At 31.3% G+C, this 19703-nt stretch overlaps 1 protein-coding gene across 1 annotated transcript in view; it reads right to left on the bottom strand.

Moving 5' to 3' along the window:
• Positions 1-687: 687 nt before the first annotated feature.
• The window catches only part of LOC139870621 (uncharacterized), a 46033-nt gene continuing 27017 nt past the window's right edge, over positions 688-19703 (bottom strand). The window contains exons 7-8 of the mRNA XM_071858402.1: positions 1331-1413; positions 688-850 (exon numbers count right to left, since the gene is read on the bottom strand). Coding sequence (XP_071714503.1) covers positions 688-850; positions 1331-1413 — 246 coding nt within the window. The remainder of the gene's footprint in view (positions 851-1330; positions 1414-19703) is intronic.

A 19703-nucleotide genomic window follows, 5' to 3' on the forward strand; every position in this document is an offset into this window, starting at 1 on the left:
CAAATATCTTTCACTAGCAACTTGATCTCACAATCATCTTCAACTTTCACCAATTTGCATATATTTATATCCATCTTAAACGTATGTGAACTCCCACTTATTCAAGTGACCACACACCACTATACAATTAATTTCTTTCAAACTTTACACATATACATGCATATATTTTCCCTGCCATCTTGATTATGAACTTATCAAATGTTTTCCTTGCTATCTCTCTTCAATTGGTAATCAAACCCTACAGGTACCATGACAAACACCATCATCTATCTATAACCTCATATACAAAACCCATCACCCAAAAACCATCATCACCTACAACTTGTGACTGATATTTTTGTTCTTTGATTACCACTCGACATCATCACCTCTACTACTTCTATATTTTTTTTGTTCTTGCTTCTGTAAAACCATCAAGCTTCCACCACCAAGAACCACCTTCTTTCCCGTGACAACGAACACCCATCTAAACCGTTTCTATATTCGATAACCATACACTTGCGAAACAACCTTTGTTCTTTCTTCTTCAATATCTTCCTTTCTGTGTTCAATTGACTAGTCTCACCCTCATCAATTATCACCGTATAACCACCTCGAGTTCCACCATAAACCACCATCAGGTTTTCCATCGCGAGAATCATAATCTATTATGCTTAATTTTCAGTTCATTTTCTACAAAGACCACCACTACTTCCATATCCGCCACCTTTCAATCACAACTTCCACCTTTACCACCATCGTCGATGAACCCTCATCACCCCTGTAAACACTATGACAACTATCACCATCTTCCATCACCTTAACATCATCATTCTCTATATCTCTCTTCTCTTTCTCTATACTGTATTTTCTTCATGAACAAAACACAAGTCCAATCTAACCATCTCGGCTACAATTGTATGTTGAATCTACTCGATCAGTCACCACAAAACCACGACCCAATAACATCACCATCATAATAAAGTTGCTGCAACTAACGGTCCTTTTTTATTCTGTTGGAATGTTTGACAACCCAAAATCTACTTGTTTGATATACGACTTACAAGAACACCAAACTCCTAGGGTTACTATTTTCCTGCTCGATGAAACATCAAAACCACAACACCATCAACAAACCGAAGGGTTTGTTGTTATTGCAACTCTTCTGTTTTCGATTACCTTTCTACAGATTTAAAACCATGTCAGTTGTATTACTTCTACGATTGCTATTCTGTTTCAATTCACAATCAACACCCATCATCACCATTAATCAATTTATTGTTTGGCCTGAAGTAAACATCGACCAAACCTGTTATTGTTTGTTTCCTGTTACTGTTGCACGTTTCAAAACCTGCTGCTACTTTTGTTTTCTTTTTCCACAGAACCCTCTAATGTTACTACTATGTTGCAGCCGTTTATCCTACCAAACACCACCTGCAAGTAATTAACGTCGATGATGAAAATAAAATAGTGAATAATGATGAAAGTTAATATGTAATAAAGAAGATAATGATGATGATTATCATGATTGAGATGATAATGTGTTTGTTATACCTGCTTCCAGACGACCCCACACCCACAAAACCCATCGAGCAATTGATTAAAACATGTTATTGGAGTGAGAATTAGGATTGTGATTTGGTTGGGCCATTAATTAATACTTGGGCCTGTTCTAGTTTCTGTTCTTATTAGGCCGAAGAGTTTATAACAGATGGGCCGTATTTCTTGTTTATGTTAAATTTGGCCATGGACCCGGGTTATGTTACTGTACAACACATGGTATTATGATAGGTTAGCGAGGATAATGATTAGGAATGATAATAACATGAATGATAGTGATCTCTTGAAGTTATGATGGTAATACGAAGATTGATGATGATGATGATGATGATGATGATATGTATGATGATAATAAATGAAGTGATTAAATTGGTGCTTGGTTCCGATCAATCAAATTTATGAAGAAAAAGACGGTTAATTAGAGGTTAAGGAAATTTAAGTTATAACTAATAACAGAAAGGATTGAGTAGAGCAGTTGGTCAGGGGTCGTCGGGTTAAGCAAGAGGTGCCGAGTTCGAACCCTGTCTGAGGCATTTTATTTTTAGGAAAAGCTTGAAGGTAGTTTACTCATTTTAATTATTTTTATTATTACTATTACAATTATTATTATTATTATCATCATTGATATTATTATTATGATTAGGATTACATGACTAAAATATAGAAAGATGACTAAAAGATACTATATAAGATGATTATGAAATGATAAATTTAAGTATTATAATTTAGATAAAATATTATTATTATTATTATTATTATTATTATTATTATTATTATTATTATTATTATTATTATTATTATTATTATTATCATTATCATTAAAATGAGTAGTAGGATTATTATTACTATTATTATTATTAGTATTATCCTTAAAATTACCAATTTTGAAATTAGTATTATAAACAAAAGTATTTTTATGAAAATTATCATTTTCATTATCATTATAAGTATTATTATTATTTTCTTTTATTATCATTACTAACATTATTATTATTATTATTATTATTATTATTATTATTATTATTATTATTATTATTATTATTATTATTATTATTATTATTATTATTATTATTATTATTATTTTATCACTTTATTATTATTATTATTATTATCATTATCATTATATTATCATATAACATTTTTATCATTTTTATTATTAGTATATCAAATAAAGATTTTCTATATTAAAATATATTTATGACATAACATATAACTACACTAATATTTTTATAATAAATATTAATTAGTAAGTTAAAGTATATAAAAATATAAATATATGTAATGAGGTTATTAATGAAACATTAAAATAACAATTATATCACTAATAATATGTAAAATCGTTCGATTACCATTATATGTGTTGATATATATATAAATGATATAGGTTCGTGAATCCGAGGCCAACCCTATACTTGTTCAATGTCGTCATATGTATTTTTTACCACAAAATACAGTGTGGTGAGTTTTCATAGTTCCCTTTTTCAATATTTTTAGGCTGAGAATGCATGCACTGTTTTTATAACTGTTTTACGAAATAGACACAAGTACTAAAAATTAATTCTACTTGGGTTTGAATCAAAAATCTCCTAGCTTGGTAACATTAATCTATTGGTTTATGAACTGGTAGGCGCGAATCCTAAAGGTAGATCTATCGGGTTTAACATCCCCACCCAAAATGCTGCACTAGACGGTAGTGCTAGTGACGGCGAGTGTTTAGTACTTCGAGGTTATTATATCGCACTTGATTCGGTGCACTTTATACATCAGGGGTATTCATTATTATTGTTAAGGCTTGTTACCGGGTGCCCATGGTTATAGAATGCTTTTTATACACTGCGGTGTATGGTTATATATGAAACTGAAATCTTGTGGTCTATTACTGAAATGATTATTTAGGATAAACCTATGAACTTACCAACCTTTTGGTTGACACTTGAAAGCATGTTTATTCTCAGGTATGAAAGAAATCTTCCGCTGTGCATTTTCTCATATTAGAGATATTACTTGGAGTCATTCATAACATATTTCAAAAGACGTAGCATTCGAGTCGTCAAGTTCATCAAGATTATTATTAAGTCAATTATAGTTGGATATATTATTAAATGGTATGCTTTCCGTCAACTTTCGATGAAATGAAAGTTTGTCTTTTAAAAACGAATGCAATGTTTGTAAAATGTATCATATAGAGGTCAAGTACCTCGCGATGTAACCAAATGTAATGTATTCGTCTGGATGGATTAGGACGGGTCGCTTCATCTGATACCACATGAGACGACCCGTCATAATCCATAAGGACGAATACAATAACATATGATTACATTGCGAGGTATTTGACCTATATATGATACATTTTACAAACATTGCATTCTTTTTAAAAGACAAACTTTCATTACATCGAAAGTTGATAGGTATGCATACCATTTCATAATATCCAACTATAAATGACCTAATCTGATATTTTCTTAATCATAAACCTTAATGAACTCAACAATTTGAATGTAACGTCTTTTGAATTATGCTATGAATGAATCCAAGTAATATCTTTAAAATGAGCAAATGCACAGCGGAAGATTTCTTTCAGTCATGAGAATTAACATGCTTTAAAGTGTCAACCAAAAGGTTGGTGAGTTCATTAGTTTATCGTAATCAATTATTTCCATAATTTTAATAGACCACAAGATTTTTATTTCCATTTCTAATAAACATCAACTCATATCAGGCATTTCGCACTGTATAAAGATAAAAATCATTCATATGGTGAACACCTGGTAACCGACCTTAACAGGATGCATATAGAATATCCCCATCATTTCGAGACTCCCTTCGGACATGATAAATTCAAAGTACTAAAGCATCCGGTACTTTGTATGGGGCTTGTTAGGCCCAATAGATCTATCTTTAGGATTCGCGTCAATTAGGGGCCAGTTCCCTAATTCTTAGATTACCAGACTAAAAAGGGGCATATTCGATTCGATAATCCAACCATAGAATGTAGTTTTGATTACTTGTGTCTATTTCGTAAAACATTTATAAAAACAGTGCATGTATACTCAGTCCCAAAAATATATATTGCAAAAGCATTTAAAAGGGGATCAAATGAAACTCACGATACTGTATTTTGTAGTAAAAATACATATGACGACATTGAACAATGCAATGTTAGCCTTGGATTTATGAACCTATATTAAGTATATATATATATTTATATAATGGTCAATATCTGTCTAATAATTAAGGTCGAGTCATAGTGTACCACAATCCTAATGCTCGAGATCGATATGCAAAAGTCAACAAAAATTAGTTTGACCCAAAATGACTTGCAAAATTTATACATGTTTATTATATAACTTAAATATAGTCATTTTATATATTTAAATATATTTATCAGATTTTATTAGAGTAAATAATACAATTCATATGTTAATAAATAAAATTTATATTAAAATTTATATATGATAAAAATATGCTTATATATATCTCGAGTAGTGAAATTTATATAGTTCACTCAAAATCATAAAAATATAGTGGTATGTATTATTAATGTAATTATATTACATGTGGTAAAAAAATATCTTTGTATCACATATTTATTTGATAAAATAATATTGATAATAATAATAATAATAAGTAAAAGTTATATTATTTTATAATAATAATAATAATTATTATTATTCTACTAATAATAATAACAATATTTATATTTACTAATGATGATAACAATTATAATAAAATGATTATTCTAATCATGATAATTTTAATAATAACGATACTTTTTATTATTAACTGTAATAATAATAATATTTTATAAAAATAATAATTCTATTCAAAATGATAATTTTTAATAATAATAATACTAAAATGATAATAATAATAATAATATTTTATAATAACAATGATATTTCTATTAAAACGATAATTTTAATAAAAAATGATAGATTTAATATTAATGACACTTTTAATAATAATGATAACGATAAAAATAATATAATGATAGTTTTGATGAAAATATTAATTATTTTAATAATAATAATAATAATAATAATAATAATAATAATAATAATAATAATAATAATAATAATAATAATAATAATATTGATAATATTAATAATAACCTTAATGATAATAACGATAGTAACAACATAATAATTTTTAATGATAATACTTATATTAATAATGATAATGATAATAATAATAATATTAATTATTAGATAATAATAATAATAATGACAATAATAACGACGATACGATAACGATAACGATAACGATAACGACGATCGTAATATAATAATCATTTTAATAATACTAAAATTAAAGATAATTCAGTTGACTATATCTTTTAAACCATTCATCGAAACCATACGCTTTCTAAATGAAAAGTTATTAATTTTTTGACAGCTTTCCAACGACATGTATATCATATACCTTGTATCAGTAATATATGTATTAAATTCATGATTTACCATATACTATATAACGTCGAAAATAAACATACAAGCATGCATAATCCTAAATACTCGAGCACTAGTCAAGGATACACTATTAATATATAAAAGATAAGATAAGAATGCTCACGTATCAATATTGTGATTCAATATTGCAGGAAAGTACGTAGACGCACGGAAATGATAAACACTAGATTGACCTCACGAGCATACTCCCGAACCATACCCATAACTTCCATAGTTATAACCCATATTTTTCTTAGCTTTATCCCGCTCACAAAACCCGTTTTGAAATAGCTCGAACATACCCTCGTCGTAGTATTTTAAGTATAATACTAATAATAATACTAACTTAATATTAATAATCTTAATATTAATAATAATAATAATAATAATAATAATAATAATAATAATAATAATAATAATAATAATAATAATAATAATAATAATAATAATGGTAATATATATATGTGTATATGTTTATGCGAGAGAAAAGTGAATGAAATGGATGAATCACAAAATGAATTCGATCGTAATATAAAGACCTGGCCTCACCAACTACACCATGCGATCGCATAGTTCATTAGGGCAAATGCCATGCGATCGCATGGCTGCCTCTTCCAGCTCACAGATGTCCCAAAAGTCTTGCTGACACTCGCTTTATAATATAATAATATATATATTTAATTTATATAATTATTTATATATTATATAATATTTATATGCATAGTTAGTTTTAGTTCCGATGATTTGTACGATGACATTCGACTCAAGTCGCGGTTCCGGTTTCTTGAACGCATTTTCGTATGTTTAGAAAACTTGTACTTATGTTTCGTGATGTATACCTTTAACAAAAATATAGACTTAGCATATCAATAACTAAATCATTCGAAGTGTAACATGAATGTTAGAGTGTTTTGGTCATTAGCTTTTTATAAATCAACGTCTCGTTACACACACACACACACACACACACACACACACACACACACATATATATATATATATATATATATATATATATATATATATATATATATATATATATATATATATATATATATATATATATATATATATATATTCATTTTGAAATATAAATTTGAAATATTTATTTAATAATATAATATATAGTTTCTCAAAACAATTTATATTTCAAAGTTTAATATAATTTAAAAAAAATTTCAAAATTATTTTAGTAATACTCTTATCTTTTTGAAACAATAAAATATATTTACAAATTTATAATACAAGCTTTAATTAAGTTCTTTAAAATTCATAAACAAGTTATCTTTATACAGTGTTTTAATAATAAAGTTCTTATACCGAAAACGTTTTAGTACGTTTGAAACTAAATCAAATAAATATCATAATTTGTTTTTGCAAAGTTAAATATATTTTAGGAATCATTTCGTTAAAAGTTTAAAATAATGAAAATCGTTATATCATAAAATGTTTTAGAAAAAAAGTTTCAGGTTTTTAAATTATCGTTTGATGAAGAAGCGTGGGAAAAAGTTCAATAGTTAGATAAAAGTATGAAATCATTTTAATGTAAAACACCAATATCTATTCTAAGTTATCTATATTCCATAACATTAATTTTCACTTTAAATAATATGAATGTTAAATAGTTATCTTATCAAAAGTCACGAGGTAATTATTGTAAAGCATGAATTGGGGATTAAACAGAAATTTCCACTAATTTGTCCAATCCTCTATAATTGACACATCTGTTCTTACTTGTAAATCACTTTACCCTTATTTCCGAATACCGTTACAAATGAACGATTTCTCAAATCAACGTGGACCTCACAACAAAGACTCATAATCATACAATGTATCTGATAAATCAATCATTTGATATTATCTTCTAATTCTACCGATAAACATACTAAAACAAATAAGTTCATGTTAAGTATTATACGTTTAATACATTGTTAATATTCTCAAGTTATAATATATATACATATATATAATTATATTCATTTATATAATGGTTCGTGAATCGTCGAAATTTGGTCTAGGTTAAATGAATGTATGAACACAGTTTAAAATCCTTGAGATTCAACTTACCAAACTTTGCTTATCGTGTCGGAATAATATAAAGATAAAGTTTTAATTTGGTCGGAAATTTCCGGGTTATCACATACAATATGTAACTCTTATAATGTATTTTGGCAATACAACATTAGTAATATGGTGTGCTCTTTTGTATGATTGATATGAAAAAATAGAATGAAGATGACATATTTATAGGCTAAAAAAAATAACTTACGTTACTTAGAAGATGAAAGGTTTATATATTTATTGATTATTAATTACTTAAAACGTATTTATGACGTTTTTAATTTTTTTTACTTTTTTACAATAATAATTTTTAACTTTTTTTACCCGTCTATTATATTACATAGGTAAATTTTATTGACTTAACTGTATTTAATACACCATACTTATGATTCTAGGATTCAATTACTATATATATATAGATATGGATATAGATATAGATATAGATATACATATAGATATAGATATAGATATAGATATAGATATAGATATAGTTTCATAGTTAGTACATATGACACGAATGTGCAGATTTTCATAGTGTGACGACCCGGAAATTTTCGACCAAATTTAAACCTAAATCGTATATGATTTCGACATGATAAGCAAAGTCTGTAATATTAAATCTCAAAATTTTGAAACTACATTCATGTAATCAATTACCCTTTGACTATTCCCGACGATTCACGAGCAATTGTTTGTAAATGAATATGTATACATATATATAAATGTAAGTATATATAATAAATTGAAATTATAAAATATAATTTAAACATTTGAATTAAATATTTAAAGTAGGATACAAAATAATTAAGTGTAATCTAAAATGAATTTATATATAAATATGTATGATCTCTATTTATGTATATTGTAATATATATAAAAAATTTATAAATAATAAATATTCAATAGAGATTATCATATAATATATGATTTTAGATAGTTAATAATATATAATACAAGTTAAAATATAGTTATTATATTAATATTATTAGTTTCATTATCATTATAAATATTAATATTAATATTAATATCAATATTATTAATAATATTACATATATGAAATTTGATACATTTGATTTGTTACCAATATTATTATTATCATTGTTAATAGCATTATTATTATAACTAGTAGTAAAATTATAATGATTTATATTATTATTAGATATTATTATTCATTATTATATACGGCAAATTTCATAAAAAGGTAACATATTATATCAGTTTTCCTATTTTCGGTAATATATTTCATTCCGCTAAAAAAAGGAGTGTATTTTCGAAAGTTAATCAAAAAGAGGGGTGTCGTTAACTTTTGTTAACTTTCTCAGTTAAGTGTCTACTTTGCATAACATGTCAAGTCCTTTATCGACCAACGTTTTCAAATCGCGATTTCGACGCACATTTTCGACGCGCGATTCCGACACGCGTTTTCGAGGCGTGTTTTTCTATGCGTGTTTTCGATGCGCATTTTCGTGGTGTGTTTTTTTATGTGCGTTTTCGATGCGTGTTTTTCCCATATAAAGTAATTCCCAAAGACATGATCGAAAATGGCAACATTTCGATACGCGTCGAAATGGCGCCTCGAGAATACGCGTCAAAATCGCGAGTTGAAAACATGCCACGATCGACGTGCATCAAAAATGATTCTTGAAAAACGCGCGTCAAAAAACGCTTCTTGAAAAATGCGCATCGAAAACGGACGTCAAAAACGGGTGTCGGAATCGCGCGTTGGAAACGTGCGTCGAAATCGCAATTTGAAAACGTTGATCGATAAAGGACTTGAAATGTTATGCAAAGTTTGACACTTAACGGAGAAAGTTAACAAAAGTTAACGACACCCCTCTTTTTGATTAACTTTAGAAAATACACTCCTTTTTTATAGCGAGATGAAATACATTACCGAAAATAGGAAAACTGATATAATATGTTACCTTTTTATGGAATTTTCCCTATTATATTATATATTATATGGTTATATTACATACTCAATAATATGTAATACTAATATATTAAATTTAATTATAATTGTTGTAATAATATTATTAATACTTTCAACGTTAATATCAATACTAGTGTTATTAATATTATTATCTTAAATATATAGTATATAAACATGAATTTTACATATATAGATATGATTATTAATATTATTAGTATCATTATTAATATTAATATTAATATTAATATTAATATTAATATTAATATTAATATTAATATTAATATTAATATTAATATTAATATTAATATTAATATTAATATTAATATTAATATTAATATTAATATTAATATTAATATTAATATTAATATTAATATTAATATTAATATTAATATTAATATAATTAGTATTATTATTATTATTATTATTATATTTATTATTATCATTGATATTATTATTATTATTATTATCATTTTCATTAATATTATTATTGTGACTCACTATTATATTAATAGTATTATTATTATTATTATTTGTATTTAGATTATTATTAATAATTATAATTTTTAATTATCAATAATAATTATAAAGATCTCACGTACGAAATAGAATCAAATTCTGTTGTATATATCTATCAAAATAGTATATGATTTTGTTCTTGTCTCCAAAAATCATTTTACATCTCAATCAATCGTACCAAGTAGGTTGAATTTAACGATTATTTTTATTTTTTTATTTCCTGAACAAATTGAGTCTGTCGACTAATGAGACTATAAATCAATAGCATTGTTCAGTAATTTTAGCTAACTCACTCCATTTCTTCATCACTGTTATCAATTATCTATTTAACAGTTTTTAAATAATCGAATTTAAAGGGGAAAAGGCAACAGCGTATCCCCTGTTCTTGTTTCCTTTTTTTAGTTAGAACGCTTTCAAAATCAACTTCAAAATGTGCTAATGCAGTTTTGTTAGAAATCCTCCAAGAAAACTTCCTGTAAAATCTTAACTCCCAATTCCTTGTAACGATTTCGAATTTTAGAGTCAAAGCTCAATTGGAAAAAGTCAACCGAGAATTCAAAAATCAAATTCAAGTTTTAAAGGTTACCTCTGTTGAAATTAACGATTCGTAAAGTTTCTATGGAAGATTTAAAACATATTTCATTTTGTGATTTTCATCTAAACATGTCTGTATTGCATAAATCGAATATTGAGTTCAAAGAGTTCTTGACGAACACTGCTACTGCCCAAATTTTTTTTATTGTTCTGTTAATCAAAAGACACCACTTTCTATTTATTCTGGTTATTTACAAATCGTAAACGAAACCATAAATTCTTTGTTTTGATTGTTGAAGGTCACTGGTCGATTAATGATGAAGAAGAAAGAGGGAGAATTGAGTGATACGGGTTATAATAAAATGAGATGGGTTAATATCAGGAAAAACAAAAATAGACAGATGGTTAAGTGTGTTGCGGGTGAGCGAGAGGTCATGGGTTCGAGTCCGGGCAAGGGCTTATTTTTTTTTTGGAACTTGTTCTTCTCCAAAGGTTGTAATCAAATTTATTCTTATTATTCTTATTGTTATTATTATTATTATTATTATTATTATTATTATTATTATTATTATTATTATTATTATTATTATTAATATTATTATTAATATTATTATTATTATTATTAATATTATTATTATTATTATTATTATTATTATTATTATTATTATTATTATTATTATTATTATTATTATTATTATTATTATTATTATTATTATTATTATTATTATTATTATTATTATTATTGTTGTTGTTGTTGTTGTTAGTATAGAACACTTATTAATACTAATACAAGTATTATTATCAAGTTTATCGTTATTATTTTTATGATCATAATTACCAATATGATTATTATTATAATTGTTATTACTAATATTCTTATCATCATTAAAAAATATGATTTTATCAATTATGAAAGTATGATTAGTATTAATATTATTATCATTAATATTATTAATGTGATGCCCCGTACAAAACCACCGTGTACGAATCATCAACAACAGGATCATTACAAGGTCAAGCACTATATGCTATTTCAAAATACGTTTGCATTCATGATAAAAGGTGACGTCATAACGAACGTCAAGTGTTTTACAACCAAAGTATGCTTCAATGAACAGAAGCAAATATAATAGTACGTGACCCCAATGGTCGTTACAAATAATAGTTTCAAAAGTATTAAAGTTATGAATGCAAGATAAACAGTTCATGCGATGATAACTCTAGAGCAGCGGGTGTCTACAGCAAGACTAGTACACAGCGGAAGCAACCTTAAGCACCTAAGAAAAACATGCTTAAAAACGTCAACACAAAGGTTGGTGAGCTATAGTTTAAGTATAACAGTAATGTAAGGTAGGCCACGAGATTTTGGTGCTACAAAGAGCGTTTCAAAACAGTATGATAAAGTATATGTTAACCGTGGGCACTTGGTAACTAACTTAACGTTTATACCCCCTGAAAGTACACTTGGCAAGTGCGTATGTATACGAAGTATTAAACACCCGTTAAATGCTAGCACTACTAGCCCGAGTGGGGATGTCAAACCCTATGGATCCATATCTAAGATTCGCGTTCACCGGTTCAAAAACCAATGACGAAACGTTACCGAGCTAAAGGGAATGTTTATGCCGTTGTATAACCCACACATATATAAAGTTAAAGTACTCGTGCCTAGTATGTAAAACATAAAATCCTCATGTATTCTCAGTTCCCAAAATAAGTTAAAGTAAAAAGGGAATGCTATAAGTCACAATGATAAAGTAGCGGTAAAGTCGAGTCGGGAAATAAGCAAGTACGTAGGTCCGGAAAGTCCTCAACCTAAGTCAAATAATACTAAGTCAGTAAATCTTCCGAATAGGTTTAAATGTATGTAAATTAGGTCTTAAGGGTCATCATCATTCATCATTAAACAAAAGGTGTAAAGTAAGTTTCTTTCAAGTATAGTGTTTAAAACAAAGGCTGAGTTCGATCAGTCACCACGGCCTCTATACCTACTGAAATAAGGTGAGACCAGTGGCCATGGCTCTGTATATGAGTCCTCTAGTTGTGGTAAAAATTCCAGAAGCAAACTCGTCTTCGTTTGACTGTGGCGACGGTCTAAGTGCGAGTAGGTCTGAATTTTCAGCACAACGTTAAAAGGACATAGCGACGATCGGAGAGCCATAAATCCTTAACCGTAACTCAAAAGTTATCTAATCGAACAGAGCTATCTTAAAATCATCTTTACAGTAGCCAGGTTGTACGGGTCAGACACAGAAACAGTAAAACAGTAGGTCCGGTGGGTTCTTGGTGTTCGATGCTTATCACGGTTCTCATCCTTGATGCATATAGCTTCAAGTGTACAACTCGTTGATGTGTTTATATCATCTTAACCAAGGTTTCACCATCATAACATTTTTGTAAGTCTAAGACATGTAGCACAACTCAATTAAGTGTTGTATGTAGTTCGATGAACCAAAGTTACATCAAAGTCTTAGATCCGACACATACATGAACTATAAAAGTAATATTAACCAAGTTTTGACTATTATGACACAAGTTTAGGTCTAAGACTTGTAGCACAACTCACTTAAGAGTTGTATGAAGTCTGATGAACCAAAGTTACATCAAGCTCTTAGATCCAACACATACATGAACTTTATAACTAATATTAAGTTACAACTTGAAAATAAACTTATAAAATCAAGATCTTAAGTTGTAGAACATAGTTCTTAGTTAGATCTTGAAGATCCTAGACCCAAAAGTCTAGATCTAACATAAGTGTACCAAGTTATAATTAAAGAAAGCTTACTTACATGTTCTTGAACTTTTAGAGTTAATTTTAGTTCAAGAAAGTATGAGATCAAGACTAACTTGTAATACTTGACCATTTAAACCAACAAACATGAAATTAAAGTACATAATATAAAGAAATAAACTTAAATAAACAAGTAACAAGTTCATGGGTTTCATACTTTTAAATATTCAAACCAAAGTTTGATCTTTAAGAATGTAAACTTTAAGTTTACAAACATGAATTACAAGTATGCTTTCAACACATGAACTTTGATCTTTAAACAAGTGTTAAGTGTAGATCATAAACTAGAAAGTTTATGTCTTGTATGGCTTGTAAGAACAAGTTGATATGAAGAATCAAACTAACAAGTTTGATTCTTTATAATTAGTAAATAACAACAACAAAGTAAGTAATCAACAACAACTAACAAGTAACAAGTAATTTAATCATTAAGAAAGAACAAGAATGATGATGATGAAGGATGTTTGGTTCATTTTTTTGTAAACAAGAAAGGAAGAAGAAAAGTTTATTACTTACAAGAAAAAGAGAGAAACTTGAGAGAGTTTGAAGTATTGTTTGTTTGTTTGTGTGTAAAAGAAATGAATGCAAGTAAACAAGTAATGAAAAAAAAAAGATTTTTGAATCCCTTTAGGCACTAAGAGCCGACGGTTTGGGTGAAGAAGAGAGGAAGGAGATTGTCCACAAGATCATGCATGTTAAAGCCTTAAAAGTTGGTTATTAGAGTTGATTTCATTGGGATAAGGTGGTAACTAGATTCCTTGTGACTTAAACTAACTAGTTACACTTAAATGGGTTACTTACATGTAAGTATGGGCTAATAAGTCCACTAAAGAAGTAGGGTGGGCTTCATAGGTCCATTAACACTAATAAAGGCCCAAGTTCAAGTAATTAACAACTAAATCCAAATAAAGCCCAAGTAATTAACTAATAACCTCAGTTAATTAAAATGATTAATAAAATCAATCATGAATGTAAATAATATTCTAAAAATATTATTCGTGAAAGTTTCGTGTGTCACAAAGACGTTTCGGGCAATTAAAGTCAAGTACGGGAAATCGTGGCAACATGTAAATGTAATAACATACATTTGTTTAATCACAAGTAATAATAATAATAATTATTAATAAATAAACGTTGGAAAATCCAGGGTCGTTACATTACCCACCTGTTAAAGAAAATTTCATCCCAAAATTTAAACTGAGGTAGATGGAGGAGTCGGGAAAAGGTGAGGATACTTCTGCATCATTTGATCCTCTCGTTCCCAAGTAAACTCAGGTCCTCATTTGGCATTCCATCGTACTCGGACGATCAGAATCTTGTTGCGTTTCAAAGTCTTGATCTCACGATCCATAATTTCAACAGGCTCTTCCACAAAGTGGAGTTTGTCATCAATTGTAAGTTCCTCAAGTGGTATGATAAGTTCAGGTGTAGCAAGACACTTCTTCAAGTTTGACATGTGGAAGGTAGGATGAACTGAGCTCAATTGTGCTGATAGATCCAAACGGTAAGCAACGGGTCCAACACGCTCCAAGATTTCGAAAGGACCAATGTACCGCGGGTTTAACTTTCCGCGTTTTCCAAAACGAATCACACCTTTACAAGGTGCAACCTTCAACATAACACGGTCACCGATGTTGAATTCAAAGTTTTACGTTTAAGATCGGCATAACTCTTTTGTCGATCACAGGCAGTCTTAAGTCTAGCTTGAATCTGAGCAATCTTCTCCGTGGTTTCATGGACTACCTCGGGTCCGGTGATTTGCTTTTCGCCTACTTCGGCCCAACAAATAGGAGAACGGTACTTGTGGCCAAACAATGCTTCAAAAGGTGCGGCATTAATACTTGTGATAACTGTTGTTGTACGAGAATTCGGCTAACGGCAAATGCCTTTCCCATGCCTTTCTAAAATCAATAACACATGCACGCAACATGTCTTCCAAGGTCTGAATCGTTCGTTCACTTTGCCCGTCAGTCTGTGGGTGATAAGCAGTACTCATGTCGAGACGGGTTCCCATGGCTTCTTGCAAGGAACGCCAAAATCTAGAAGCAAAACGGGGATCGCAATCTGAGATGATCGATAAAGGTACACCATGACGAGATACAACCTCTTTGATGTATAATTGAGCAAGTCTCTCCATTGTATCCGTTTCCTTCATCGCTAGAAAGTGTGCAGATTTAGTAAGACGGTCAACAATAACCCAGATGGTATCGTATCCGTCCACCGTCTTTGGTAGCTTGGTAATGAAATCCATCATTATCCTTTTCCACTTCCATTGCGGGATTTCCGGTTGCTGAAGTAACCCAGAAGGTCTCTGATGCTCGGCTTTAACCTTAGAGCAAGTCATACACTTACTAACATAAGTTGTAACATCTTTCTTAAGATTCGGCCACCAATACTGTCCTTTAAGATCTTGGTACATCTTGCCCGCTCCGGGGTGAATCGAATATCTCGGCTTGTGGGCTTCATCAAGTATAAGGTTCTATAGATCTCCATAATAAGGTACCCAAATTCTTCCGGCATAACATCGGAGTCCAGACTCCCTAACCTCGAATCGAGAGACAAGTATGTTCAAATGTTTGTGAGATATATTCTCCTCCTTGAGAGCCTCATCTTGGGCTACTCTAATCTGGCTGTTGAGGTTCGAATGGATGGTGATGTTCAGAGCCCTAACACGAAGAGGTGCCATCCTCTCCTTTCGGATTCAAGCGTCAGCTACAACATTGGCCTTTCCAGGATGATAACGAAGTTCACAATCGTAGTCGTTGAGCGTCTCGATCCATCGACGCTGTCTCATATTCAGTTGCTTCTGATCAAAGATGTGCTGGAGACTCTTGTGATCGGTTAAGATAGTGCTCTTAGTTCCATAAAGATAGTGTCTCCACAATTTGAGCGCAAAGATAACGGATCCAAGTTCAAGATCATGAGTAGTGTAGTTCCGCTCGTGAATCTTCAATTGGCGGGAGGCATAGGCAATAACCTTTGATCGTTGCATCAGTACACAACAAAAACCACTTTTCGACGCATCGCAATAAACGACGAAATCGTCACTGCCTTCAGGAAGTGATAAGATAGGTGCGGTGGTCAACTTCTTCTTCAAGGTTTGAAATACAGATTCTTGTTCGGTCGCCCAAACGAATTTCTTCCCTTTGTGAGTCAGTGTGGTTAATGGACGTGAAATGATAGAGAAACCTTCGATAAACCTTCGGTAATATCCGGCGAGACCTAAAAATTGGCGAATGTGAGTTGGTGTAGTGGGAGTCTCTCACTTGCTGATAGCTTCAATCTTGGCGGGATCAACTTTGATACCCTGGTCGCTCACAACATGACCCAGAAATTGGACTTCCTTCAACCAAAATTCACACTTGGAGAATTTAGCGTAAAGTTGCTCTTGTCTCAAGAGTTCAAGCACTAATCGGAGGTGTTGCTCATGCTCTTCTTCGCTCTTAGAGTAGATGAGGATATCATCTATGAAGATGATAACGAAATTATCCAAGTACGGATTGCAGACACGATTCATGAGGTCCATGAACATGGCAGGTGCGTTGGTTAATCTGAATGGCATCACGAGAAACTCATAATGACCGTAACGAGTTCTGAACGCAGTCTTCATCACATCACTTTCCTTCACCCTCAACTGGTGATAACCGGATCGCAAATCGATCTTGGAGTAAACGCTCGATCCTTGTAGTTGGTCAAAAAGATCGTCAATTCGGGGAAGAGGATACCGATTCTTGATCGTCAATTTGTTGAGTTCACGGTAGTCGATACACATACGGAAGGATCCATCCTTCTTCTTTACAAACAACACAGGTGCACCCCAAGGCAAGAAACTTGGTTGGATAAATCCACGGTCAAGTAGCTCTTGTAGTTGACTCTGTAATTCTTGCATCTCGGAAGGTGCGAGTCTATAAGGTGCGCGAGCTACAGGTGCTGCTCCTAGCATTAAATCGATCTAAAACTCTACGGCTCTCGGCGGTGGTAATCCAGGCAATTCTTCAGGGAAGACATCGGAAAATTCGTTCACAATTCGAACATCGTTCACGCTCTTCACCTCAGTTTCTACCATTTTCACATGCGCAAGGACAGCAAGACGTCCCTTCTTCATAATCTTTTGCGCTTTCACGCAACTAATGAGGTTCAGCTTCGAGGTACATCTCTCTCCGTAGATGATCAGTGGCTCACCGTCTCCTTGTGGTATACGAAGTGCTTTATCTCCACAGATAATGTCGGCCCTTATCTTGCTCAACCAATCCATACAGACTATCACGTCAAAACTTCCCAATTTGATAGGTATCAAATCAATTTCAAAATCTGCACCAGCTATGTTGATAATAGCTCCTCGACTAATATGGTCAACTTTCTCAAGTTTTCCATTGGCGACCTCGACAAGCATACTCTCTTTTAACGGGACTAACGACCAATTAATCTTATCGCAAAAGTGTCTACATACCTAACTTCTATCGACACCAGTATCAAATAAGACAGAAGCTAATAGATTGTTGATAGTGAATATACCTGTCACCAAGTCAGGATTCTCGCGTGCATCCCTTGCATTAACATTGAAAGCTCTACCATGGGGTGGTCTGCCGTCTTTTCTTTTGTTGGGGCACGCATTTCTGAAATGGCCCGTCTGTCCGCATTCGTAGCACTTTTTTGGTCCATTGGTGTTCGGCTTCCCATTCAAAGTGGTGACCTTGCAGTCCTTCCCGATATGCCCAGTCCATTGGCACTTTTCACAAACAACGTTACAATACAAAGTATGGTGCTTATAGCACCGCTTTCATTGTGGTAAGGTTCCCTTGTAGTTCGGGTTTGAGTTGGTGTTCGGATTAGGGTTTCCACCGTTGTTGTTTCCTCTGAAACCCTCATGTTGTTTCGCCGGGTTTTGCTCATAGGTCCTTCCCCTGTTGTTGTTGTTGTTATCCCACTTGTGCTTATCACTACTTCCCACTTCAGACTTGGCCTTCTACGGTTCATCGATGATAATTTGGTTCATTAAAGTATGCGCCATGCGTATTGCCTCCGGAACATTTGGTGGCTTAGACGAAGTGACGTTTCCCTTAATGCTCTTAGGAAGTCCCCAAAAGTACCTTTCCATTCGTTTGAACTCCGGTGTAACCATTGTCGGACACATCAGGGCTAAGTCTAAAAATCTCTTGTTGTAACCATCAAGGTCGTTCCCAACGGCCTTTAACTGCATGAATTCCATCTCCATCTTTTGGATCTCGGTCCTAGGGTAATATTCCTCAATCAGGGCCCCTTTGAATTCCTCCCATGGGGTAGCAAATGCCTCATCGATACTTTTTGCTTGAGCCAACGTGCTCCACCACGTTAGTGCACCATCAGACAGCGTGCATGAAGCAAACTTGGTCTTATTCTCCTCTGAACTGTTGCTGACTCGGAACACAGATTCAAGTTTTTCAAACCATCTAGTGAGACCAACCGGCCCCTCCATTCCACTAAAGCTATGAGGTTTGCAGCTCTGAAACTCTTTGTACGTGCACCCATTATGAATGGGTTGAATAACCGGTGGCGGTGGTGGTGGAGCTTGGGGTTGCATTTCCGCAATGGCTGCGGCTACCCTTTCGGCAATCATCTCCTCGATTTGGGCGGTGGTAGGTGTGGATCGTCCGTTGGCCATGATGTTCTAAACAAAAATTTGACTCAAGTCAAAATCCAGTATGCAAATAGTAATAATACAGTATATGGTAACCAACATGGAATCAACACATCACATGTTTATTAAATAACGCATCTAGGTACAAATACCACAGAATCATACAGTAACGTAAATAGAACATCATGCAATAATTAAATAACGCAAAGTTCCATTCATTAATAATAATAATAAGTTGCATACATCTGTATAAATTCGTAC

This window comes from Rutidosis leptorrhynchoides, chromosome 10, assembly GCF_046630445.1.
Source record: "Rutidosis leptorrhynchoides isolate AG116_Rl617_1_P2 chromosome 10, CSIRO_AGI_Rlap_v1, whole genome shotgun sequence".
Classification (NCBI taxonomy): domain Eukaryota; kingdom Viridiplantae; phylum Streptophyta; class Magnoliopsida; order Asterales; family Asteraceae; genus Rutidosis; species Rutidosis leptorrhynchoides.